Source organism: Bufo bufo, chromosome 10 (assembly GCF_905171765.1).
Source record: "Bufo bufo chromosome 10, aBufBuf1.1, whole genome shotgun sequence".
NCBI classification, from domain to species: Eukaryota; Metazoa; Chordata; class Amphibia; order Anura; family Bufonidae; genus Bufo; species Bufo bufo.
Genome location: NC_053398.1, coordinates 311,637 through 337,405, shown reverse-complemented (window position 1 = coordinate 337,405; position 25,769 = coordinate 311,637). Strand labels below are relative to the sequence as shown.

At 51.7% G+C, this 25,769-nt stretch overlaps 2 protein-coding genes across 2 annotated transcripts in view; one reads left to right on the top strand and one right to left on the bottom strand.

The window, feature by feature from the left end:
* NRIP3 (nuclear receptor interacting protein 3) overlaps positions 1 to 16,077 on the top strand; it is a 33,393-nt gene extending 17,316 nt beyond the window's left edge. The window contains exons 2-7 of the mRNA XM_040410145.1: positions 12,122 to 12,295; positions 12,429 to 12,511; positions 14,035 to 14,171; positions 14,711 to 14,763; positions 14,964 to 15,049; positions 15,811 to 16,077. Of these exons, the coding sequence (XP_040266079.1) occupies positions 12,122 to 12,295; positions 12,429 to 12,511; positions 14,035 to 14,171; positions 14,711 to 14,763; positions 14,964 to 15,049; positions 15,811 to 15,829 (552 nt within the window). The 3' untranslated portion in view covers positions 15,830 to 16,077. The remainder of the gene's footprint in view (positions 1 to 12,121; positions 12,296 to 12,428; positions 12,512 to 14,034; positions 14,172 to 14,710; positions 14,764 to 14,963; positions 15,050 to 15,810) is intronic.
* LOC120980829 (tetraspanin-8-like) overlaps positions 1 to 25,574 on the bottom strand; it is a 94,649-nt gene extending 69,075 nt beyond the window's left edge. The window contains exon 1 of the mRNA XM_040410147.1: positions 25,555 to 25,574. The gene's annotated coding sequence lies outside the window, so the exon portion shown is untranslated. The remainder of the gene's footprint in view (positions 1 to 25,554) is intronic.
* Between the last annotated feature and the right edge of the window lie 195 nt (positions 25,575 to 25,769).

Genomic DNA, 25,769 nt, shown 5'->3' with positions numbered 1-25,769 from the left:
TCTCTGGATAGGTCCAGATCAGGGATCTTGGAAATCGTCAAGTCCTTCTACTCGTGCCTCTTGAGGAAGAAGGATCTGAATCGGGACAGGATTTCGGCTTTCCTGGCTGAAACCATCCCTGAGTCAAGAGTAGACCTCTCTCTTGGCGTTTGGATAGAAGAAATCAGAGAAGAGGAAGTCAGCCTGGCGATCGAAGGGCTTGCCCTAAAGAAGTCGCCAGGCCCGGATGGCTTAACATCCGAGTTTTATAAGACCTTTAAGGACTCCTTGGTTCCCCTCTTGACTAAGGTATTCAATGAGTGCCTTTCCTCGGGTGCTCTGCCGAAGTCAATGAGGAGGTCAGCTCTGATCCTTATATCAAAGGGTAAAGATCCGAGCCGTATTGAGAATTGGCGTCCCATAGCGCTTCTCAATACGGACAGAAAGATCCTGGCCAAGATACTGTTTAAACGGTTGGTGCAGTTTGCACCCCGGCTCCTTTCGGAGACCCAACATTGCTCAGTTCCAGGCCGAAGCACGTTTAGTGCTGTGCTCGGTGTCCGAGAGGCAGTGGAGCAGAGTAGGGCGGGTAACTGGAAGGGGTACATGCTGGCTTTAGATCAGGCAAAGGCTTTTGATCGGGTTAACCACGAGTACCTCTGGGCAGTCCTTCTGAAATATGGCCTGCCGGGAGGGTTTGTCGATTGGCTAAAGATCTTGTATGCAGGGGCAGAGAGTTTCCCGCTGGTGAACGGTTGGTCTGGCAGCCCTTTTGAGGTCGGTTCTGGAGTCTGCCAGGGTTGTCCATTGAGCCCGCTCTTATACGTGTTTGCGATTGATCCTTTTATTAGGAGGATTGATCGGGGACCGTTAGCGGGAGTCAGGATGAGTCTGGAGGAGCCAGAAGCCACTCTGAGGGTGGTGGCGTATGCCGATGACGTCACTGTTTTCGTGTCCTCGGGAGGGGAGGCGGAATACGTGATGTCGGAGGTAGAACGCTACTCGGAAGTCTCCGGGTCCATGATTAACCGGGATAAGTGTGAGAGTCTCTGGCTGGGAGGGGGTGATCCATCTTTCGGTCTCCCGGACACCCTCCCAGAGCCCCAGTCGTCAGCCAAAGTCCTAGGCGTTCAATTCGGCCATGGGGATTATCCCACCCAAAATTGGGACAGCAGGCTCACGATCGCCGCTCAGAAGGTTGACCAGTGGAAGGGTTGGTCTTTGACCCTCAGGGAAAGGGTGAACCTGATCAAGACTTACCTTCTCCCTTTGCTTATCTATTTGGCCAGTGTATGTGTCTTGCCAGAACCTCTCTGGACTCGGGGTTTACAGTCTGTTCTTTCAACTGTTATGGGGGAATAGGCTGAACCTAGTGAAGAGAGAGGTGACATACCGTACGAGGAGATTAGGGGGGTTGGGTATGGTCAACCCAGTGGTGTTCCTTGTGAACACCTTTGTTAAGATCAACCTGGCAAACCTCTGGAAAGAGAGGGCTCCTCCGTGGGTAGTCTCTTGCAGGGGTTGGTTTCGGCCTTTCTTCCAGGAGTGGGAGACAGGAGGGCAAGTGAAGGATTTGCGTACACCTCACGGATATCTTCCGGTTTATGTCACCCCGATTCTGAAGGTGATCCGCCAGTGGGGTTTGGGAGTGAGGGAAATCAAGACCCAGTCAAGGAGATCCCTTGACGAGAGGGTCTTGTTGACCCACTTCTGGAAGCCCCTGGCCCTTAAGGATTGCCCAAGCCGGGATCTAGACAAGGGGTTACAGTTGTTAAATTCGGCAAGGATCCCCTTGAAGTTTTGGGACTTGGCTTGGCGCTGCTTTCACGGGAAGCTGTATGTAAGGGACAACTTGAAGTACAGGAACTCTGATGAAAGGGGTTGTCCCCGGGAGGAGTGTGGCGACATACTGGAAAGTATGGAGCACTTCCTGCTTCAGTGTCCCTTTAATACAGAGGTATACAAACGGGTGGGTGCATCCATTGGCTGGCCTAGGCTAGCCAACCTCTCCTATGCGGAATGGGCTTATGGAGCATTCAAAGGTTTGGGAAGAAGGGACCCATGCATAGCTTTTATAGTTAGCATAGTGATCAGGTACTTCACATGGAACGCACGGTGTTTAGTTTCAACCCAGCAGAAAGTCCTCCCTGTGGAAGAGGTGTGTAGGAACATTCTAGGTGACCTGGCGAAGGTTCGCTCTCATGAGTGCGAGAAGGTGGGTACGGATGGGGTCTCTTACCTCTGGAGAGGCTTCACCTTTGATGTGCCTTAGCCTCAGTAGCACTTTTCCTGGTGTTGGGCTGAGGATTTCACATTAGGTTTTTGTTTTGTATTTAAGATGAGTTTTTGAAGAAAGGTTTGCAAATGACTGAACTTGGGCCTTCGGGTGGATTTTAATATTGGTTTGTATAGATTGATATGGTTGTTATAAGATGTATATATTGTATGATAGGGTAAGTGGGGTGTAGTTAGGTTGGGTGGGATGGGGTGGGGGGGTTCATATTTTTGTATGGGGAGACCTGCATCCAGCCCTGGACTATGCGGACATAGGAGGACATGAGGCGAGGGGCTGGGTGTGGGTGGTGGTGGAAGGGCTGGCCTCATGGAGGGACAAGAGGCAGAGGTTGGCCCTGGATGAAGGTGATGGGATAGATAGATTGGTAGGGTTAGTATAGGTTTGTTTTCTCATATATGTGTGTAATATAAAAAAAAAAAAAAAAAAATATAATAATACACTGCTCAAAAAAATAAAGGGAACACAAAAATAACACATCCTAGATCTGAATTAATTAAATATTCTTCTGAAATACTTTGTTCTTTACATAGTTGAATGTGCTGACAACAAAATCACACAAAAATAAAAAAATGGAAATCAAATTTTTTCAACCCATGGAGGTCTGGATTTGGAGTCACACTCAAAATTAAAGTGGAAAAACACACTACAGGCTGATCCAACTTTGATGTAATGTCCTTAAAACAAGTCAAAATGAGGCTCAGTAGTGTGTGTGGCCTCCACGTGCCTGTATGACCTCCCTACAACGCCTGTGCATGCTCCTGATGAGGTGGCGGACGGTCTCCTGAGGGATCTCCTCCCAGACCTGGACTAAAGCATCTGCCAACTCCTGGACAGTCTGTGGTGCAACGTGACATTGGTGGATAGAGCAAGACATGATGTCCCAGATGTGCTCAATTGGATTCAGGTCTGGGGAACGGGCGGGCCAGTCCATAGCATCAATGCCTTCGTCTTGCAGGAACTGCTGACACACTCCAGCCACATGAGGTCTAGCATTGTCTTGTATTAGGAGGAGCCCAGGGCCAACCGCACCAGCATATGGTCTCACAAGGGGTCTGAGGATCTCATCTCGTTACCTAATGGCAGTCAGGCTACCTCTGGCGAGCACATGGAGGGCTGTGCGGCCCTCTAAAGAAATGCCACCCCACACCATTACTGACCCAATGCCAAACCGGTCATGCTGGAGGATGTTGCAGGCAGCAGAACGTTCTCCACGGCGTCTCCAGACTCTGTCACATGTGCTCAGTGTGAACCTGCTTTCATCTGTGAAGAGTACAGGGCCCAGTGGCGAATTTGCCAATCTTGGTGTTCTCTGGCAAATGCCAAATGTCCTGCACGGTGTTGGGCTGTAAGCACAACCCCCACCTGTGGATGTCGGGCCCTCATATCACCCTCATGGAGTCTGTTTCTGACCGTTTGAGCAGACACATGCACATTTGTGGCCTGCTGGAGGTCATTTTGCAGGGCTCTGGCAGTGCTCCTCCTGTTCCTCCTTGCACAAAGGCGGAGGTAGCGGTCCTGCTGCTGGGTTGTTGCCCTCCTACGGCCTCCTCCACGTCTCCTGATGTACTGGCCTGTCTCCTGGTAGCGCCTCCATGCTCTGGACACTACGCTGACAGACACAGCAAACCTTCTTGCCACAGCTCGCATTGATGTGCCATCCTGGAGAGCTGCACTACCTGAGCCACTTGTGTGAGTTGTAGACTCCGTCTCATGCTACCACTAGAGTGAAAGCACCGCCAGCATTCAAAAGTGACCAAAACATCAGCCAGGAAGCATAGGAACTGAGAAGTGGTCTGTGGTTACCACCTGCAGAACCACTCTGTCGGGATTCGAACCCGTGACCAGCCACATCCCAGGCGGTAGCCCTGCTTACTAGGCTACCGTCCTCTCTGGACATTCCTCCCTGAAGCCTATTAGTTAACCTCAGTCTTGCCTAGCCTTGCTCATCACCCTTGATTCCCCACACCTGGTACTTCCCTATATAGTCCAGCCCCTTGCACTCCAGTTTGCTGATTATTGAGCTCCTGAGCCTTGATCAAGCTTCTCCTCATCTGTTGCTCCTGCTACTGCTGGAAGTCCACTGCTGACCAGGAATTGCCTACCGACTACTCTTCTGCCTTATCCCTACCTACTAAACTGCTACCACCGTTGCCATCCGGATTGTCTGACCACGCTTACTGCCGCCTGCCCTGACTCACCGCCTGCCTACCGACTACTCTTCTGCCTTATCCCTACCTACTGAACTGCTACCACCGTTGCCATCCGGATTGTCTGACCACGCTTACTACCTGCCTGCGGTCCTTGCCACTGGGCTCCACTCCTACCTCCAGCCAGCGGTCCTCTGACTCAGGTGAGCCTGTAGGACTGTTACAGAATAATCAGCCACACTATGGAGTCCGCAATGGCCACTCTGCGTAAGCAGGTCTCCGAACTTCAAGAATTTGGTACTACATATCAGGAGAAATTTGCCCAGCTCCAAGGCGTAGTCCAAAGCCAGCAAAGGGAGATTATTGAACTACAGAGGCAACAGCTGGACGTCCGCGGCGCGGCCGCAGACACCCGCATGCCACTCCCATCAAGATTCGGCGGCGACAGACGCCAGTATCAGGGGTTTCTAAACCAATGCCGCATCTATTTTCAGATGTACCCGGCCCCCTTCACCACCGAGAAAAAGAAGGTGCTATTCATGTTCAATCTCCTAACGGAAGAAGCATTAGCATGGGCATCACCTTACGTGGAGACTAACAGTCAGCTCCTGGACGACCTAAACAACTTCATCACCGCCATGAGCCAAGTCTTCGACGACCCCAACCGCTGTGCGACAGCTGAGGCGTGACTACATGGTCTGCGGCAAGGGAGGCGCTCCGTCGCCGAATACACCGCCGAGTTTCGCCGTTGGGTCACGGACACCACCTGGAACCCAGCGGCACAGAGGAGCCAATTCCGGCAGGGCCTGTCAGAATTAATAAAGGACGAACTCGCCAGAGTTGAGGCCCCGGACGATCTGGATGACTTCATTCAGTTATGCATCCGGATAGATCAAAGACTCTCCGAGAGGAAGAGAGAAAGACTCTGGTCCTCGGACCACAGACCCACTTACTCCTTCTCTTCCAACGCCCAGCGCGACCCCCAATCAGCAACTGAACCTATGCAGGTCGACGCTCTACGTAGGTCTCTATCTACAGCTGAGAAGGAGAGACGGCTGGCCGAAAACCTCTGCCTCTACTGTGGGGAGCCGGGTCATTTTGCCATCAAATGTCCTCATAAGATCCGAAAGACTATTGCCGTCACGGAACTAAAGGAGCAACCACAGACTCCAACCCCGTCAGCAGCCCCGGAAAATAACAATACGGCGGCTCATGGATCCCATTTCATCATTCCCATCCTCATCGACATTGAGGGGCGACAACTCCCCTGTTCAGCGATGTTAGACTCCGGGGCGGGAGGCAACTTCATGGACTTAACCTTCGCCCGCGAAAAGAACATTCCACTGACAATCAAGGCAGCCCCCGTTGACCTGGAAACCGTCGACGGATCCCCACTCTCCTCGGGGCCGGCCACTCACGAGACCACCGAACTACAACTCCTCATAGAACCCGATCACCCCGAAAAGATCCACTTCTCGCTGATCGCTTCCCCGAAGTTCCCGGTGATCTTGGGCATCCCTTGGTTGGCCACCCACAACCCCTCGGTAGACTGGGAAACCCGCTGCATACGATTCCCGTCAGAGTTCTGCTCGCTAAATTGCTCCCACAGACCCGTCCTTCCACCCGAAGACACCACCATCTCAAAGCTATCCGTCAAGGATTTGCTACCCCCTCAATACAGCGAGTTCCAGGATGTCTGCGACAAGAAAAACGCAGACAAGCTGCCACCACACCGACCCTACGACTGCCCTATAGAACTGTTGCCCGGGGCCGAAATACCCTTTGGCAGTATCTACTCCCTCTCAGAGCCTGAACTCAAGTCTCTGAAAGAGTACCTGGACGAGGACCTGAGGAAGGGGTTTATCCGGCCCTCCACCTCCCCCGCGGGAGCCCCCTTTTTCTTCGTAGAGAAAAAAAGACTCCTCCCTGCGTCCCTGCATAGACTACAGAAAGCTTAATGACATAACCGTAAAAAACCAGTACCCGCTCACACTGATTTCCGAACTCCTTGAGAGACTCCGGGAAGCGAAGATCTTCACCAAACTCGACCTTCGAGGGGCCTACAACCTCGTCCGAATCCGCCCTGGGGACGAATGGAAGACCGCCTTCCGGACACGTTATGGTCATTTCGAGTACCTGGTCATGCCTTTCGGACTCTGCAATGCTCCCGCCACCTTCCAGCACTTCATTAACGACGTCCTCAGGGACATGCTGGATCTGTTTGTAGTCGTTTACCTGGATGACATCTTGATCTTCTCTGAAGACCTCGAGCAGCACCGCGAACACGTCCGCAGGGTACTGCAGAGGCTCAGACAGAACTCTCTCTATATTAAGCTAGAGAAATGAGAGTTTGAGCGAACCACCACTCAGTTCCTCGGATACATCATCTCCCCAGCGGGCCTAAGTATGGACCCGGGGAAGGTCCAAGCTGTGATGAACTGGCCCGTTCCGAAAAACGAGAAGGAGATACAAAGATTCATTGGCTTCGCCAACTTCTATCGGAAGTTTATCCGGAACTTCTCCAAGGTCATAGCACCAATCACCCAACTCACCAAGAAGGCAGTCCCCTTCTCCTGGACACCTGAGGCCCAGGAGGCCTTCATCAAGTTGAAACTCCTCTTCACTTCTGCCCCAATCCTAATCCACCCGAACCCCGAGCTCCCATTTACAGTCGAAGTGGATGCATCAGACTCTGCGGTGGGGGCAGTTTTGTCACAACCGACAGGGGAGAGGATGCTATTACACCCGTGCGCATATTTCTCCCGCCAGATGTCCCCCTCCGAGAAGAACTATGACTTCGGGAACAAAGAACTACTGGCGATCAAGGATGCCTTCTCCGAGTGGAGACACCTGCTGGAGGGAGCCACCAACCCCATAATCGTACTAACTGACCATAAGAACCTAGAGTTCATCCGCAGCGCTAAGAGACTCTCAGCCAGACAGGCCAGATGGAGCCTATTCTTTTCCCGCTTCAACTATCTCATCACCTATCGCCCTGGATCAAAAAACGGCAAGGCTGACGCCCTCTCCAGAATGTTTTCCGAGCCCTCACAGAGTAACAAGGGCCAAAATAACATCTTACCCGAGAGAAGGGTCGTAGGGGCCACCTACTCTAAAGAACTCCTGGGCACAATCAAAGAAGGATATGAAAATGACCCCTTCCTCTCCCACCCCACAGGCAATGTCAGCCTTACGTTTAAGAACGGTCATTGGTTTCATCAGGACCTACAACTATATGTACCAAAAATCGCACGGCTCGAAGTGCTCAAACTCAACCATGACTCCAAGGTGGCCGGCCATTTTGGCACAAGAAAGACCCAGGAGCTTCTCTCCCGCTCCTTCTGGTGGCCAACATACAAGGAGGACATCAAGAGGTACATCTCCTCGTGCACGGTCTGTGCCCGCAATAAGACTCCTCGTTCCTCTCCCGTGGGTCTGTTACAACCCCTCCCGATTCCCTCCCGCCCCTGGGGCTCGATCTCCATGGACTTTGTGGTAGACCTTCCTCCTTCAAAAGGGATGAACACTATGGGGTCGGCAGAAATAGCGCGCATTCTCAGAGAGGTCTTCAGGCTGCATGGGATCCCGGACGACGTGGTCTCTGACCGAGGCGTACAATTTGCCTCAAAGTTCTGGAAGAACTTCTGCCTGGCGCTCGGGGTTAAAGTGAACCTGTCCTCTGCTTTCCACCCTCAGTCAAACGGCAGACGGAGAGAACTAATCAGACCCTAGAGCAATACCTACACTGTTTCAGCTCCCACCTGCAGGATGACTGGCTTGATCATCTCCCCACGGCCGAGTTCGCCTACAACAATGCTGAGCACAGCTCAACCAAGCACAGCCCCTTCTTTGCTAACACAGGCTCGCACCCGGTGTTCATTCCCCACCTACCCGTTGCCTCCACCCTCCCAGCAGTGGCCGAACGCCTAACAACCCTACAGGAGGCACAAGAGAACATTATAGACAACCTCCAGCTTGCCCAGAGGCGCTTTAAACAGGGAGCAGACAGACGTCGCAAACCCACCCCGGGCTTCCATGTGGGAGACAAGGTGTGGCTGTCCACCAGGAACCTCAGATTGAAGGTCCCCTCCAAAAAATTTGCCCAAAGATACATAGGTCCGTTCCGGATCACCGCACAAATCAACGAGGTCACGTTCCGGCTCGACCTCCATTAGGGTGCACCCTGTCTTCCATTGCTCTCTCCTCAAGCCATACGTGGAGAACACCTTCACAGGCCGCCACTCGCCCCCTCCACCACCTGTGAGGGTACAGGGTGAAGAAGAATACGTTGTCGCAAAGATTCTCGACTCCAGGATCCACCGGGGAAGACTACAATACCTAATTGGGTGGGAGGGTTACCCTCCCGAGGATAACTCCTGGGAGCGAGAAGAAAATGTCCACGCCCCCAGACTGGTAAAAGAGTTCCACCAACGGCACCCCGGTAAGCCTGCCCCTGCGGTGCCTGGAGGTCACCTTGGAAGGGGGGGGGGGGGGTACTGTCGGGATTCGAACCCGTGACCAGCCACATCCCAGGCGGTAGCCCTGCTTACTAGGCTACCGTCCTCTCTGGACATTCCTCCCTGCAGCCTATTAGTTAACCTCAGTCTTGCCTAGCCTTGCTCATTACCCTTGATTCCCCACACCTGGTACTTCCCTATATAGTCCAGCCCCTTGCACTCCAGTTTGCTGATTATTGAGCTCCTGAGCCTTGATCAAGCTTCTCCTCATCTGTTGCTCCTGCTACTGCTGGAAGTCCACTGCTGACCAGGAATTGCCTACCGACTACTCTTCTGCCTTATCCCTACCTACTAAACTGCTACCACCGTTGCCATCCGGATTGTCTGACCACGCTTACTGCCGCCTGCCCTGACTCACCGCCTGCCTACCGACTACTCTTCTGCCTTATCCCTACCTACTGAACTGCTACCACCGTTGCCATCCGGATTGTCTGACCACGCTTACTACCTGCCTGCGGTCCTTGCCACTGGGCTCCACTCCTACCTCCAGCCAGCGGTCCTCTGACTCAGGTGAGCCTGTAGGACTGTTACACACTCCTTTATTGGGGGTGTCTTGCTAATTGCCTATAATTTCCACCTGTTGTCTATCCCATTTGCACAACAGCATGGGAAATTGATTGTCACTCAGTGTTGCTTCCTAAGTGGACAGTTTGATTTCACAGAAGTGTGATTGACTTGGAGTTACATTGTGTTGTTTAAGTGTTGCCTTTATTTTTTTGAGCAGTGTATATATAAAAAAAAAAAATTATATATATATATATATATATATATATATATATATATATAAAAAAATAGTTATTTGATATTTCTATTATGATTATTTTATGTTTATTTTTTATTGTGAAGTTGTAATTTATTTTCTGTTCTGAGCAATTTGGATAAATTTGTATATAGTCGGGGCTCAGCCGGATCGGATGTTTACGTTAGGCTAGGTTTCATTTTCTCCTTTTTTTTAGTAGGTATGAATGAGATAGTATGCATGTAGCTGGGCCAGTAGGGTAAGTGTATATACTTTATACCTTGTTTGGAAAATTTTATGGCAACGTTTTTGTATAAAATAAAAAAGAGTTCCTCAGTATCTGCTCTTCTGTATATATGGACACTGCACAGTACCACTTCTGTCCTGTATATATGGACACTGCACAGTACCACTTCTGTTCTGTATATATGGACACTGCACAGTACCACTTCTGTCCTGTATATATGGACACTGCACAGTACCACTTCTGTCCTGTATATATGGACACTGCACAGTACCACTTCTGTCCTGTATATATGGACACTGCACAGTACCACTTCTGTCCTGTATATATGGACACTGCACAGTACCACTTCTGTCCTGTATATATGGACACTGCACAGTACCACTTCTGTCCTGTATATATGGACACTGCACAGTACCACTTCTGTCCTGTATATATGGACACTGCACAGTACCACTTCTGTCCTGTATATATGGACACTGCACAGTACCACTTCTGTCCTGTATATATGGACACTGCACAGTACCACTTCTGTCCTGTATATATGGACACTGCACAGTACCACTTCTGTCCTGTATATATGGACACTGCACAGTACCACTTCTGTCCTGTATATATGGACACTGCACAGTACCACTTCTGTCCTGTATATATGGACACTGCACAGTACCACTTCTGTCCTGTATATATGGACACTGCACAGTACCACTTCTGTCCTGTATATATGGACACTGCACAGTACCACTTCTGTCCTGTATATATGGACACTGAACAGTACCACTTCTGTCCTGTATATATGGACACTGCACAGTACCACTTCTGTCCTGTATATATGGACACTGCACAGTACCACTTCTGTCCTGTATATATGGACACTGCACAGTACTGTTCTGTAGTATACGGTATAACACTAGGTGTAGTAAGTGAATGCAGGATCAGTGGTACATTGGGGTTTGCAGGGAAATCTCTGCATTTACAGGACGCTGCACACTTTTGAGGAGGTTTGCTGCACCACACTCGAGGGACACGTTTTGTGATGCACCACATATGAGGGACACGTTTTCTGATGCACACATCCTCAGGTCGCAGCCTCTCCAGCGATAGATTCCTGGGCAGTGCTACACTGGATGTCACTCAGCTTTCCCAAAAACAGGCGAGCTGAGGAATCTGATCATGCAGCCCCCTGACATTGGCGCTGGCAGCTCTAGCACATGACCAGCGCAGGTGCAGCAGTGGCGGCGTGTTAGCGGTGATGTGTCCTTTCATGTTTTAATATCATTATAGAGTGTTACATTGTATCACACCGTACTTTTATATAACACTGTTTAGTTACTGTCTGATCATCCAGAATATCTGATAATCCAGCTTCTATTAGGTACAGATTTAAAAGGGCATCTGTAGGCAGTTCTGACCATACTAAACTGCTGACAGTGCTAGGTAAGGGCTGGGAAGAAAAGGAGAGATATTTTCTGATTAGGAGTAATGTGAATATGAAGTTCTATTCAGACAGGTTCTGCTCCTGCAAGTGTCCAGGAGGCGGAGCTTCACTGTGAAGTGCTCCCGGTATTAAAGGGGTTGTGTCATCTTAGACAATGCACTAGGATATGCCCCTTTGTCTGATAGGTGCGTGTCCCAGAGGTGTGACCTGCACCTAACACAAGGCCGGCAAAATGGTGGCCAGCGGTGCCGGGTCTGGCAAACACCAAGCCTTCCTATTGGCTCCAAAAAATAGCAGAGCACGATTTTCAGAATCGCCATAGAGGTGGGACCCACACCTATCTCATAAATGGAGCCGGCAAAGTGTTGGAGGGCGCAATGCGCATGCGCGCTATTTCTGCCGACCCCATAGAAATGAATGGAAGTGGTGGCCACACAAGCGCTGTGCACTCCCATTAATGTCTATGGGGATTCTGAAAAAAGTCAAGTGCGATGCTCAGTTATTTTCGGCGGGCCAATAGGAAGGCTTGGTGGTGACCAGACCCGAGACCGCCGGCCACGTGTTAGGCTTCCTTTTAGATATGCCCCCCTTGTCTGAGATGGGAATACAGCCCTGCCCATGTGGTCTCTTGGCTGGATGCTACAGCTGTCACTCAGAGCAGTTCACAGTAAAGCTCCGCCTCCTTGGCACTTGCAGGAACAGAATCTGGCAGACGGTCACATTTCCAGGGTCCTGACTCTTTGGGTTTCTGACTTTTGCAGCAGCCGCACAACATTCTGCAGCGACGATTGCTGGAGAGCAACTTATCAAAACTGAGGAGCAATCGCCCAACGTGGATCCCAAAGTGCGAAGCCCAGAGCAACAAACTGCATCATGGGAAGGGAGAGAGCCCGAAGAAGAGTGACGAGGACAATGCGGTCTTTGTCTGGTGTCAGGTAGAGGCGTCTATGTAAATGGATGTAAAGATAGAGGCCTTCACCCCCTCCACTGGTGTATTGCAAGGGTTAATATGCTATACCTAGTATATGCGCCCCCTCCTGCGGTAATTTGGTTTTTCTTTTTACGCAGTGCGCAGGGAAGGAGATGAAGGTGAAGATTGACACGTCCTGTCAGCACAGCGTCATATCCTCAGCCTGCCTGGACCGACTCGGGTAAGTCCCCATCCTCCACTCACTATTTATGTGACCATAGCTGGGGCACGATTCCCCCCGATTCACACGATCATCAGGGCGGAGATCTGTGCCTTGTGTCACCCAGCAAATACTCCAGTCCCATCCAGAGCTGCATTCACAATTCTGCTGGTAGCTACTGTCAGTAGACCAGTACTTTCGGATAAAATGTCCACTTTGCGCTGCATTTTGAGGCGCGTTAGTCCTTTGGTCTCTACTCCCGGGGTAACGTTTCTATCCTCTGAATTCTATTCTGCTGGGTCTGTGATTTCTCCCCATGCCACAGACATGACTGCCCCCTCAGCTGCTAACAGGAAACCAGCAGAATTCTGAATGCAGCTCTGGAAGTGAGAGAGTGCGTTATCATGCCTAAGTACCTGAAGATCATATATGGACACTGGAGTTCCCCTCTAAGGTGAAGAGGAATTTCAATTTAAAGGGACAGCACCACATAAATCCTGTGCCCGGAGCAGTAGCTGGCGGCAGAGGTCACCGCGCTCAAATTCTGCACATTAAACATGAAAACGCAGAAAATGTTACTAATAAATAGAATGGCGCAGTATTAAAGCGATCTGGTAATCCCCCCCATCCCCACCTCACAGAAATGCGAGGGGAAAGATCGTGTAAACTACTGAAGAGAGTTTCTCATCGAGATCTGTTTCTGGGAAAGCTGGGTGACAACCATTACGGACGCCATTACAGGGATTGTCACAGAATTCCTCCACTTTCTTATTGCTGTATAACTAGGGGGTTGATCTGTCAGAACCTGGGAAAGCTGGGTGACCAACAGTGTGGGAGCAGTATTGGCGGCCATATTGGTTGTCACCCAGCTTTTCCAGAACAGATACAACTAAGGATTGTCTGAATGTCATATAAAATGAATACTTCTCAAACTTTCTAATACACTTTGTAGTTCAACTCCTCTTGAAGATCTCTGCTTGCTGTCAGTGAAGTAAACCTACTGGGGCCCTGCTCTGCTCTCTGGACTTGTTACAATGTATCAGTCTGGATAACCCTTTATTAGATAAACATATCAGATGCACACATCTCTTTCCTGATCGTTTGTTACATTGTATCAGTGCAGGTAAAATATATCAGTCTAGAACAGGCATCCTCAAACTGCGGCCCTCCAGCTGTTGTAAAACTACAACTCCCACAATGCCCTGCTGTAGGCTGTTCAGGCATGGTGGGAGTTGTAGTTTTGCAACAGCTGGAGGGCCGCAGTTTGAGGATGCCTCCTCTAGAACTTCAGGTCTAGGTTGTCTGCGCGGGATGCAATTGTAGCAAACCCTTAGCTGTGAGCAGCATCAGTTCTTCAGTCACTGAATGTAAATCAATGAAGGGTCGGGGGCCCTTTCTTTCTGCGGACTGTGCTTTGTTCAGACTCGTAGACTTTCTATGAGTCTGGACACCGCTCGCTCCACTCTCAATAGGGTCCCTTGAAGAATTCGTGTTGGCGCTGGAACCTCTTGGGACGTCACATCTTCCCCTCTTTTCTGTCTCAGGCTGAAGGAACATTTCAGGTCATACAAGGAGGAGGAGAACTTATCGCTTCCCTACAACATGAAGAGCATTGGTCAGGTGGAGCTCCTGACGGTGACGCTGGGCCGCATCTCCCTGGACTGCACCGCCGCCGTTATCGGTGGGTATCAGACGCTACATGAAGAGCCGACGCCTCCATCACCTGCAGAAATCATTGTGTTCAAGATCTCTGTTTGTTGCCTTTGAATGGAAAGAATTATTGCTTTCATTTAGAACAACGGTCACCAATCTCTGCAGAACTACAACTCCTAGCATGCCATGAGCATTTATAGGGAGGATAATACCCCTAGTCCTGTTCACACAGTATCCTGTAGAGGCAATGTCCTGGTTCTGTAAACTGGTATGACTGTAACGACTCCTCAGCTCTGAGAAGCGTTAGGTATGTAAGGTTTTCCAGTCTTTGAATGTAAACAATTGTGTTTCTATTCACTGGAAGCAAACAGAGATCTTAAAATGACCCAGCACTTAGCATCCAGCTCACTGGAAGCACTGTTGGTTCCGTGGGGGAGGGGCAACTCATTTGGCCCCTCCCATGGATGGTGTGAACGAGTGGACCCTCTATCTTGAGGGGGATATTTTACTGCGTTCTGTTTGATGCATTGTTTTGAGGGTCCTCACATCTTGGCCTCTCTCCTCCAGATGACAAGGAGCAGAGCTTCTCCCTGGGTCTCCAGGCTCTGCGCTCCCTGAAGGTAAGATCCCCGGAAATCTCCCTCTTGTATACCTGTGGCCCTCGACAATCAGACCTGATGATGTCACTTCTGCTGAGCTCCCTGCACCGGATACAATGTGCTGTAACCCGGGGCAAAGACCAGATCCCAGGAAACACTAGGATCAGCGTCACCTGATGCCGCTTCTCCCTCCCATAATTCCTTGTGTTTCCACTCCTCAGTGTGTGATAAACCTGGAGAAGAATCACCTTGAGGTGGGAAGAACGGAGAGAGAGGTCGTGCCGTTCATCGCCTCCAGAGAGGAGAAGTGAGTCCGACCGGGCCCCTGGTCAGGACTACAACCTCCAGCAGGTGTCAGACTCTAGAGCCCTCACACCAGTCCCGACTCCAGAGCTCAGGCCCCTTTCACACCAGCGAGAAGTCCGCGCGGGTGCAATGTGCGACGTGAACGCATAGCACCCGCACTGAATCCGGACCCAGTCATTTCAATGGGTCCGTCTACATGAGTGGGGTTTTTTTCACGCCTCAGTTCTGCTTTGCGTGAAAAACGCAGCATGTTTTATATTTAGCATTTTTCACGCAGCCCTGGCCCCATAGAATTGAATGGGGCTTCAGTGAAAAACGCATCGCATCCGCAAGCAGGCACGAATTCAATGCGTTTTTCACTGATGGTTGCTAGGAGATGTTGTTTTTAAACCGCCAGTTTTTTATCGCGCGTGAAAAACGCATCAAAACGCATTGCACCCGCGCGGAAAAAACTGAACGTAATCACAGACAAAACTGACTGAACGTGCTTTCAAAATGGTGCGAGTTTCACCGAACGCATCCGGACCTAATCCGTATCGCTCGTGTGAAAGAGGCCTGAATGAGGTCCCAGACCAGACTCCTAAAACGGACCCCAGTTCAGACCAAAAAGAAGGCAGTCTAGAACCCCCCTCACCCACCTGGGTCTAAAGGGTTAAATAAGTATTAAACACTGCCCGCCCGCCAAGCTCTAGCAGGACAGTATATGGCTACTATGCACCAGTATTCTAATATCCGATTAACCCTTCCCTCTCTTTATATCAGCTCATCAGACGTATCATAAGGAGACGGATCCTGAACCGAACACAAGCGTCGTCATCGCGTCTGAACAATCCTCCTGTGTCGTCGCCGTGTGCCCCCGATCTGTGACGCCTTGTACTTTTTATAACACCCCCTTCCTGATAATTTCACTAGAATTGGAGATTTTTTACTAGATGTATTTTAATATTCTGCTGTTTATAGAAAACTGGTGGCACAGAAGATCTATTCACACAGACTGACCCACAGCGCCACCAAATGGCCGGGGCAGGGAGTGCGCGCTTTCTGATGGGAGCAGTAGCTGGAGATCCTGGGCGCAGGGGGGCACGCCCCGACCTCAGTGCATCTGTAACATGAAATAAAGGCTGTACAATACGTCCTTTATTAATCGGAGCCCAGAGAGCCTTGGGCAGAGCCTGAAACGCGTTGCTCCCGATAATGTGGATTATGGTAAATGATATGAAGAGCAGCAGTACGGACGCCTGGAGGGGGGCACTCGGGGGTATTCCATTCAGCATCTGCAGGGGCGTGAATAGTTGTACACAGGCTGCACATTTATATACAATTCTTCAGACCAATCTGTGATCCTCCTCATCTTGGGGAACTACAAGTCCCATCAAGCCCCTGCAACTCCTGCACAATGTCTATTACTAGACCAGCCATAGAACAGAAGTTCAGGGGGCCAATATCATTATAATCCTGCATCTCGTGCCATATGCCACTCCGGAAATTAACGGGTTAATGTTCTATAAACCGCCATCTACGGCGAACAATCTTAGATTAACCTGCCCCTTTGTTCCTCTGGGAATATTGCGCTTGCTCTGGGGTTGCCATGGTGACATCATGACTCATAAGATCAGGTTTGTAAGACTGGAGGTCACATGACACAGCGTTAACCATTAGCCTATGGGTATTGCCATGGCAACCCCAGAGCAAGTGGTGTACAAGCTATACTGACATCTGATTGGCTGCTGTAGGTCTCGTCCGGCTACATGCGCAGCATTACTAATTAAGCCTGTAAACTGGAAGCGTCACCTACATACAGCGGAAGCTGCCATTTTGTGCATTTATTTAAAAATAATAAAAAAATTAAATAAAAAGGGTCACTAGGAAGTTGTGATACATAGAGGTATGAGGTACTAAGCGCCTCGTCCTCCCTGATAACACGGACTCCTAGTAATTATGTAGATGCACCCGTAAAGTGGCCGCCTTCACCGACTACAGGCGACGCATGAATGGAAAGTCTTACTATTCGCCACATCTGCACAGACAATCCGCGCCAATCTTCACCAATTAGCAACATTTATACCAATATTGTTACAATAAATAGTACTGCATGTATCTAAGTCCATCATGTGTGATACTGTCCGCCTGGAGAATCTAATCCTGACAAGTATGATACTGCCTGCTGAGCCGTGTATCTAATCCTATCCTGTGTGATACTGCCTGCTGAGCCGTGTATCTAATCCTCTCCTGTGTGATACTGTGTGCTGAGCTCTGTATCTAATCCTATCCTGTGTGATACTGTCTGCTGAGCCGTGTATCTAATCCTATCCTGTGATACAGCCTGCTGAGCCGTGTATCTAATCCTATCCTGTGTGATACTGTCTGCTGAGCCTCTGTATCTAATCCTATCCTGTGTGATACTGTCTGCTGAGCTGTGTATCTAATCCTCTCCTGTGTGATACTGTCTGCTGAGCTGTGTATCTAATCCTATCCTGTGTAATACTGTCTGCTGAGCTGTGTATCTAATCCTATCCTGTGTGATACTGCCTGCTGTATCTAATCCTATCCTGTGTGATACTGTCTGCTGAGCTGTGTATCTAATCCTATCCTGTGTGATACTGTCTGCTGAGCTGTGTATCTAATCCTATCCTGTGTAATACTGTCTGCTGAGCTGTGTATCTAATCCTATCCTGTGTGATACTGTCTGCTGAGCTGTGTATCTAATCCTATCCTGTGTGATACTGTCTGCTGAGCTGTGTATCTAATCCTATCCTGTGTAATACTGTCTGCTGAGCTGTGTATCTAATCCTATCCTGTGTGATACTGTCTGCTGAGCCATGTATCTAATCCTATCCTGTGATACAGTCTGCTGAGCTGTGTATCTAATCCTATCGTGTGTGATACTGTCTGCTGAGCTGTGTATCTAATCCTATCCTGTGTGATACAGTCTGCTGAGCCGTGTATCTAATCCTATCCTGTGTGATACTGTCTGCTGAGCCGTGTATCTAATCCTATCCTGTGTGATACAGTCTGCTGAGCTGTGTATCTAATCCTATCCTGTGTGATACTGCCTGCTGAGCCGTGTATCTAATCCTATCCTGTGTGATACTGCCTCACATTTCTGTAAATCTTTTCTTCTGTCTTTTCTTGGGACAACCCTGAAGATCTGACCCTGTGATACAATGTAACGCAGTCAGTGTACGGCTTGTATAACAGTGTACATTGGGCGTGTCCTCACAATAACTCCACACACCGCCATTAATGTCTAAACCACTGGCAACAAAAGTGATGACACCCCTAAGTGACAATGGCACAATGTGCCCAATTAGCCATTTCCCTCCCCTGGTGTCATGTGACTCGTTAGTGCTACAAGGTCTCAGGTGTAAATGGGGAGCAGGTGTGGAAAATCTGGTGCTGCCAGCATTGCTGCAGAGGTTACAGGGGTGGGGGTCAGCCTGTCAGTGCTCAGCGTCATATCCAGAGGTTGTATGAGTGCTGCCAGCATTGCTGCAGAGGTTACAGGGGTGGGGGGGTCAGCCTGTCGGTGCTCAGCGTCATATCCAGAGGTTGTATGAGTGCTGCCAGCATTGCTGCAGAGGTTACAGGGGTGGGGGTCAGCCTGTCAGTGCTCAGCGTCATATCCAGAGGTTGTATGAGTGCTGCCAGCATTGCTGCGGAGGTTACAGGGGTGGGGGGTCAGCCTGTCAGTGCTCAGCGTCATATCCAGAGGTTGTATGAGTGCTGCCAGCATTGCTGCAGAGGTTACAGGGGTGGGGGGTCAGCCTGTCAGTGCTCAGCGTCATATCCAGAGGTTGTATGAGTGCTGCCAGCATTGCTGCAGAGGTTACAGGGGTGGGGGGTCAGCCTGTCAGTGCTCAGCGTCATATCCAGAGGTTGTATGAGTGCTGCCAGCATTGCTGCAGAGGTTACAGGGGTGGAGGGGTCAGCCTGTCAGTGCTCAGCGTCATATCCAGAGGCTGTATAAGTGCTGCCAGCATTGCTGCAGAGGTTACAGGGGTGGGGGGTCAGCCTGTCAGTGCTCAGCGTCATAACCAGAGGTTGTATAAGTGCTGCCAGCATTGCTGCAGAGGTTACAGGGGTGGGGGGGTCAGCCTGTCGGTGCTCAGCGTCATATCCAGAGGTTGTATGAGTGCTGCCAGCATTGCTGCAGAGGTTACAGGGGTGGGGGGTCAGCCTGTCAGTGCTCAGCGTCATATCCAGAGGTTGTATGAGTGCTGCCAGCATTGCTGCGGAGGTTACAGGGGTGGGGGGTCAGCCTGTCAGTGCTCAGCGTCATATCCAGAGGTTGTATGAGTGCTGCCAGCATTGCTGCAGAGGTTACAGGGGTGGGGGGTCAGCCTGTCAGTGCTCAGCGTCATATCCAGAGGTTGTATGAGTGCTGCCAGCATTGCTGCAGAGGTTACAGGGGTGGGGGGTCAGCCTGTCAGTGCTCAGCGTCATATCCAGAGGTTGTAGGAGTGCTGCCAGCATTGCTGCAGAGGTTACAGGGGTGGGGGGTCAGCCTGTCAGTGCTCAGCATCATATCCAGAGGTTGTAGGAGTGCTGCCAGCATTGCTGCAGAGGTTACAGGGGTGGGGGGTCAGCCTGTCAGTGCTCAGCGTCATATCCAGAGGTTGTATGAGTGCTGCCAGCATTGCTGCAGAGGTTACAGGGGTGGGGGTCAGCCTGTCAGTGCTCAGCGTCATATCCAGAGGTTGTATGAGTGCTGCCAGCATTGCTGCAGAGGTTACAGGGGTGGGGGGCAGCCTGTCAGTGCTCAGCGTCATATCCAGAGGTTGTAGGAGTGCTGCCAGCATTGCTGCAGAGGTTACAGGGGTGGGGGGTCAGCCTGTCAGTGCTCAGTGTCATATCCAGAGGTTGTATGAGTGCTGCCAGCATTGCTGCAGAGGTTACAGGGGCGGGGGGCAGCCTGTCAGTGCTCAATGTCATATCCAGAGGTTGTATGAGTGCTGCCAGCATTGCTGCAGAGGTTACAGGGGTGGGGGGTCAGCCTGTCAGGGCTCAGCGTCATATCCAGAGGTTGTATGAGTGCTGCCAGCATTGCTGCAGAGGTTACAGGGGTGGGGGGTCTGCCTGTCAGTGCTCAGCGTCATATCCAGAGGTTGTATGAGTGCTGCCAGCATTGCTGCAGAGGTTACAGGGGTGGGGGGGGGCAGCCTATCAGTGCTCAGCGTCATATCCAGAGGTTGTAGGAGTGCTGCCAGCATTGCTGCAGAGGTTACAGGGGTGGGGGGTCAGCCTGTCAGTGCTCAGCGTCATATCCAGAGGTTGTATGAGTGCTGCCAGCATTGCTGCAGAGGTTACAGGGGTGGGGGGTCAGCCTGTCAGTGCTCAGCGTCATATCCAGAGGTTGTATGAGTGCTGCCAGCATTGCTGCAGAGGTTACAGGGGTGGGGGGTCAGCCTGTCAGTGCTCAGCGTCATATCCAGAGGTTGTATGAGTGCTGCCAGCATTGCTGCAGAGGTTACAGGGGTGGGGGGCAGCCTGTCACTGCTCAGCGTCATATGCAGAGGTTGTAGGAGTGCTGCCAGCATTGCTGCAGAGGTTACAGGGGTGGAGGTCTGCCTGTCAGTGCTCAGCGTCATAACCAGAGGTTGTATAAGTGCTGCCAGCATTGCTGCAGAGGTTACAGGGGTGGGGGGGTCAGCCTGTCGGTGCTCAGCGTCATATCCAGAGGTTGTATGAGTGCTGCCAGCATTGCTGCAGAGGTTACAGGGGTGGGGGGTCAGCCTGTCAGTGCTCAGCGTCATATCCAGAGGTTGTATGAGTGCTGCCAGCATTGCTGCGGAGGTTACAGGGGTGGGGGGTCAGCCTGTCAGTGCTCAGCGTCATATCCAGAGGTTGTATGAGTGCTGCCAGCATTGCTGCAGAGGTTACAGGGGTGGGGGGTCAGCCTGTCAGGGCTCAGCGTCATATCCAGAGGTTGTATGAGTGCTGCCAGCATTGCTGCAGAGGTTACAGGGGTGGGGGGTCTGCCTGTCAGTGCTCAGCGTCATATCCAGAGGTTGTATGAGTGCTGCCAGCATTGCTGCAGAGGTTACAGGGGTGGGGGGGGCAGCCTATCAGTGCTCAGCGTCATATCCAGAGGTTGTAGGAGTGCTGCCAGCATTGCTGCAGAGGTTACAGGGGTGGGGGGTCAGCCTGTCAGTGCTCAGCGTCATATCCAGAGGTTGTATGAGTGCTGCCAGCATTGCTGCAGAGGTTACAGGGGTGGGGGGTCAGCCTGTCAGTGCTCAGCGTCATATCCAGAGGTTGTAGGAGTGCTGCCAGCATTGCTGCAGAGGTTACAGGGGTGGGGGGTCAGCCTGTCAGTGCTCAGCGTCATATCCAGAGGTTGTATGAGTGCTGCCAGCATTGCTGCAGAGGTTACAGGGGTGGGGGGTCAGCCTGTCAGTGCTCAGCGTCATATCCAGAGGTTGTATGAGTGCTGCCAGCATTGCTGCAGAGGTTACAGGGGTGGGGGGCAGCCTGTCACTGCTCAGCGTCATATGCAGAGGTTGTAGGAGTGCTGCCAGCATTGCTGCAGAGGTTACAGGGGTGGAGGTCTGCCTGTCAGTGCTCAGCGTCATAACCAGAGGTTGTATAAGTGCTGCCAGCATTGCTGCAGAGGTTACAGGGGTGGGGGGGGCAGCCTGTCGGTGCTCAGCGTCATATCCAGAGGTTGTATGAGTGCTGCCAGCATTGCTGCAGAGGTTACAGGGGTGGGGGGTCAGCCTGTCAGTGCTCAGCGTCATATCCAGAGGTTGTATGAGTGCTGCCAGCATTGCTGCGGAGGTTACAGGGGTGGGGGGTCAGCCTGTCAGTGCTCAGCGTCATATCCAGAGGTTGTATGAGTGCTGCCAGCATTGCTGCAGAGGTTACAGGGGTGGGGGGTCAGCCTGTCAGGGCTCAGCGTCATATCCAGAGGTTGTATGAGTGCTGCCAGCATTGCTGCAGAGGTTACAGGGGTGGGGGGTCTGCCTGTCAGTGCTCAGCGTCATATCCAGAGGTTGTATGAGTGCTGCCAGCATTGCTGCAGAGGTTACAGGGGTGGGGGGGGCAGCCTATAAGTGCTCAGCGTCATATCCAGAGGTTGTAGGAGTGCTGCCAGCATTGCTGCAGAGGTTACAGGGGTGGGGGGTCAGCCTGTCAGTGCTCAGCGTCATATCCAGAGGTTGTATGAGTGCTGCCAGCATTGCTGCAGAGGTTACAGGGGTGGGGGGTCAGCCTGTCAGTGCTCAGCGTCATATCCAGAGGTTGTATGAGTGCTGCCAGCATTGCTGCAGAGGTTACAGGGGTGGGGGGTCAGCCTGTCAGTGCTCAGCGTCATATCCAGAGGTTGTATGAGTGCTGCCAGCATTGCTGCAGAGGTTACAGGGGTGGGGGGCAGCCTGTCACTGCTCAGCGTCATATGCAGAGGTTGTAGGAGTGCTGCCAGCATTGCTGCAGAGGTTACAGGGATGGGGGGGTCCGCCTGTCAGTGCTCAGTGTCATATCCAGAGGTTGTATGAGTGCTGCCAGCATTGCTGCAGAGGTTACAGGGGTGGGGGGTCAGCCTGTCAGTGCTCAGCGTCATATCCAGAGGTTGTATAAGTGCTGCCAGCATTGCTGCAGAGGTTACAGGGGTGGGGGGCAGCCTGTCACTGCTCAGCGTCATATCCAGAGGTTGTAGGAGTGCTGCCAGCATTGCTGCAGAGGTTACAGGGATGGGGGGGTCCGCCTGTCAGTGCTCAGTGTCATATCCAGAGGTTGTATGAGTGCTGCCAGCATTGCTGCACAGGTTACAGAGGTGGGGGGTCAGCCTGTCAGTGCTCAGCGTCATATGCAGAGGTTGTAGGAGTGCTGCCAGCATTGCTGCAGAGGTTACAGGGGTGGGGGGTCAGCCTGTCAGTGCTCAGCGTCATATCCAGAGGTTGTATGAGTGCTGCCAGCATTGCTGCAGAGGTTACAGGGGTGGGGGGGGGGGGGGGGTCAGCCTGTCAGTGCTCAGCGTCATATCCAGAGGCTGTATAAGTGCTGCCAGCATTGCTGCAGAGGTTACAGGGGTGGGGGGTCAGCCTGTCAGTGCTCAGCGTCATATCCAGAGGTTGTATGAGTGCTGCCAGCATTGCTGCAGAGGTTACAGGGGTGGGGGGGTCAGCCTGTCAGTGCTCAGCGTCATATCCAGAGGTTGTACGAGTGCTGCCAGCATTGCTGCAGAGGTTACAGGGGTGGGGGGTCAGTGGGTCAGTGCTCAGCGTCATATCCAGAGGTTGTATGAGTGCTGCCAGCATTGCTGCTGAGGTTACAGGGGTGGGAGGTTAGCCTGTCAGTGCTCAGCGTCATATCCAGAGGTTGTATGAGTGCTGCCAGCATTGCTGCAGAGGTTACAGGGGTGGGGGGGTCAGCCTGTCAGTGCTCAGCGTCATATCCAGAGGTTGTATGAGTGCTGCCAGCATTGCTGCAGAGGTTACAGGGGTGGGGGGCAGCCTGTCACTGCTCAGCGTCATATCCAGAGGTTGCATGAGTGCTGCCAGCATTGCTGCAGAGGTTACAGGGGTGGGGGGTCAGCCTGTCAGTGCTCAGCGTCATATCCAGAGGTTGTATGAGTGCTGCCAGCATTGCTGCAGAGGTTACAGGGGTCGGGGGTCAGCCTGTCAGTGCTCAGCGTCATATCCAGAGGTTGTATGAGTGCTGCCAGCATTGCTGCAGAGGTTACAGGGGTGGGGGGTCAGCCTGTCAGTGCTCAGCGTCATATCCAGAGGTTGTATGAGTGCTGCCAGCATTGCTGCAGAGGTTACAGGGGTGGGGGGGGGGGGGTCAGTCGGTCAGTGCTCAGACCATACTCCGCACACTACATCACATTGGTCCCAGAAGGAGCCTCTTCTAAAGATGACGCACAAGAAAGCGGCTGAAGACGAGCAGAGTAAGGACACGGATTACTGGAACCACGTCCTGGGGTCTGATGAGACCAAGAGAAACCTATTTGGTTCAGATGGTGTCAGGCGTGTGTGGTGACAACCAGGTGAGGAGCACAAGGACCAGTGTGTCCTGCCTACAGTCCAGCATGGTGGTGGGGGTGTCATGGTTTGGGGCTGCCGGCTGTGGGGGCTACAGGTCACTGAGGGAACCACGAATGCCGTCATGTCCTGTGACATAATTTCTTTAAATGGACCGCGCTGCACCAGGACAGAGCTGGAAAGTCCTCCCGTCCAGATCTCACAGGGATTTCCTGGACATGGGGAAGCAGTCAGTTCACTCGAATTCACCTTTTCTCCAGGGAACCTTATGAGAAATCAAGGTGCCGCCAATAGTGAAGTACAATCACAAAAGGTTCCAACTGCAAGGTTTTATTATACTCACAAGATGGATACAGTAACGAGCAGTGCACACAAATCATTCACCCGACCCGGGTTCGCTTTAGGAAGCTTCGTCAGGGGTATCAGCAATGCGGATTTCTCATAAGGTTCCCTGGAGAAAAGGTGAATTCGAGTGAAGCTTCCCCATTCCTGTGAGATCTGGACGGGAGGACTTTCCAGCTCTGTCCGGGTGCAGCGCGGTCCATTTAAAGAAAACGCGTCTATAGATGTCAACATTGCCCACTTCACTACTGGAATTCGCGACGCACCAAAAGAAAGGCAACGTACTAAGGCCGTTTTATATATATTTCCTGTGACATAATGAAGCAAGAAAAAAATAGATGCACCATATTTCTCCAGAATTTAGGCTTCGTAGTAGAGGTGCGCCCCTGGACGCTGCTCTGCGTACCGCGCCCTGGATATGGTCACCTGCAGTCCACGGCGCTGATGTCACCCGGCGTCACGCTGCATCCTGCGTGATTGATGGCCGCACACACCTCGCATGCTGCGCTCACACAGCAAATCACCTGCAGACCGTGCCCTTTACACGCGGTGACAGAGTGATCCCCGCAGAAGCCCCAGCGTGGGGGCAGAGCAGGCAAACAGGGGCACCAACATAACCAGGCAGAGCTGGAAAAGCTGGGTAACCGCTCCTGGTCAGAATAATAATGCTCTGGACCGCGCAGGGTTACCCTCCACCGTGTACCGGTATTGAGCGGGGGAACTGTATTCTCTAACGCGTACCGGTTTTCTGCATCTTACAATGGTGTTTTGACATCAATTTGCTGACTGTCTGATTCTTCCATTCTGAGATTTTGCCGGGTCGGCCGCCTCTTCCCTCACGTCCCCGGTTATGTAATAAATGTGAGGCTCTCAGCACGTGGCGCGGCCCTGACTACACACAATCTAATTAAGCTTCTTTTCTTCTAAAACACAAGAGGCGGTGGGCGGACGGCAGCGTCCAGATGTACGAAGCAGAAAACGGGAGCCGAGAAGTTCCTGGCCAGTTACCATGGCAACCGTGCACAACTAGGCCACAGCATCCCCCCCCCCGGCACTGACAGCCCCATGAAATCAATGGCACAAGTCACTGCTTCATCATCCATGTGTGGAATCTCAGCAGCAGCCGCACGTGAGGGGGAGAGCGGCGCAATTCACACTTCCGTCCAATTAACTCTGCGCTTACCGTAAGGAATGTGAAATAACACTCAGACACGTGACAACGGCCGCCATCACGATGGGGACTGTCTCATTCAGATCGGTTGCTGTGAAAAAGAAAAAGTGTTGTTAAAATGCCATTAAAGACGATTAATGACCAAAAGAAGCGATAAAACCGCTCTCTCGGCTACGACCACGTCCACCCAGGACATGAGGGGACACTGCCTAATATGTCTGACCGCC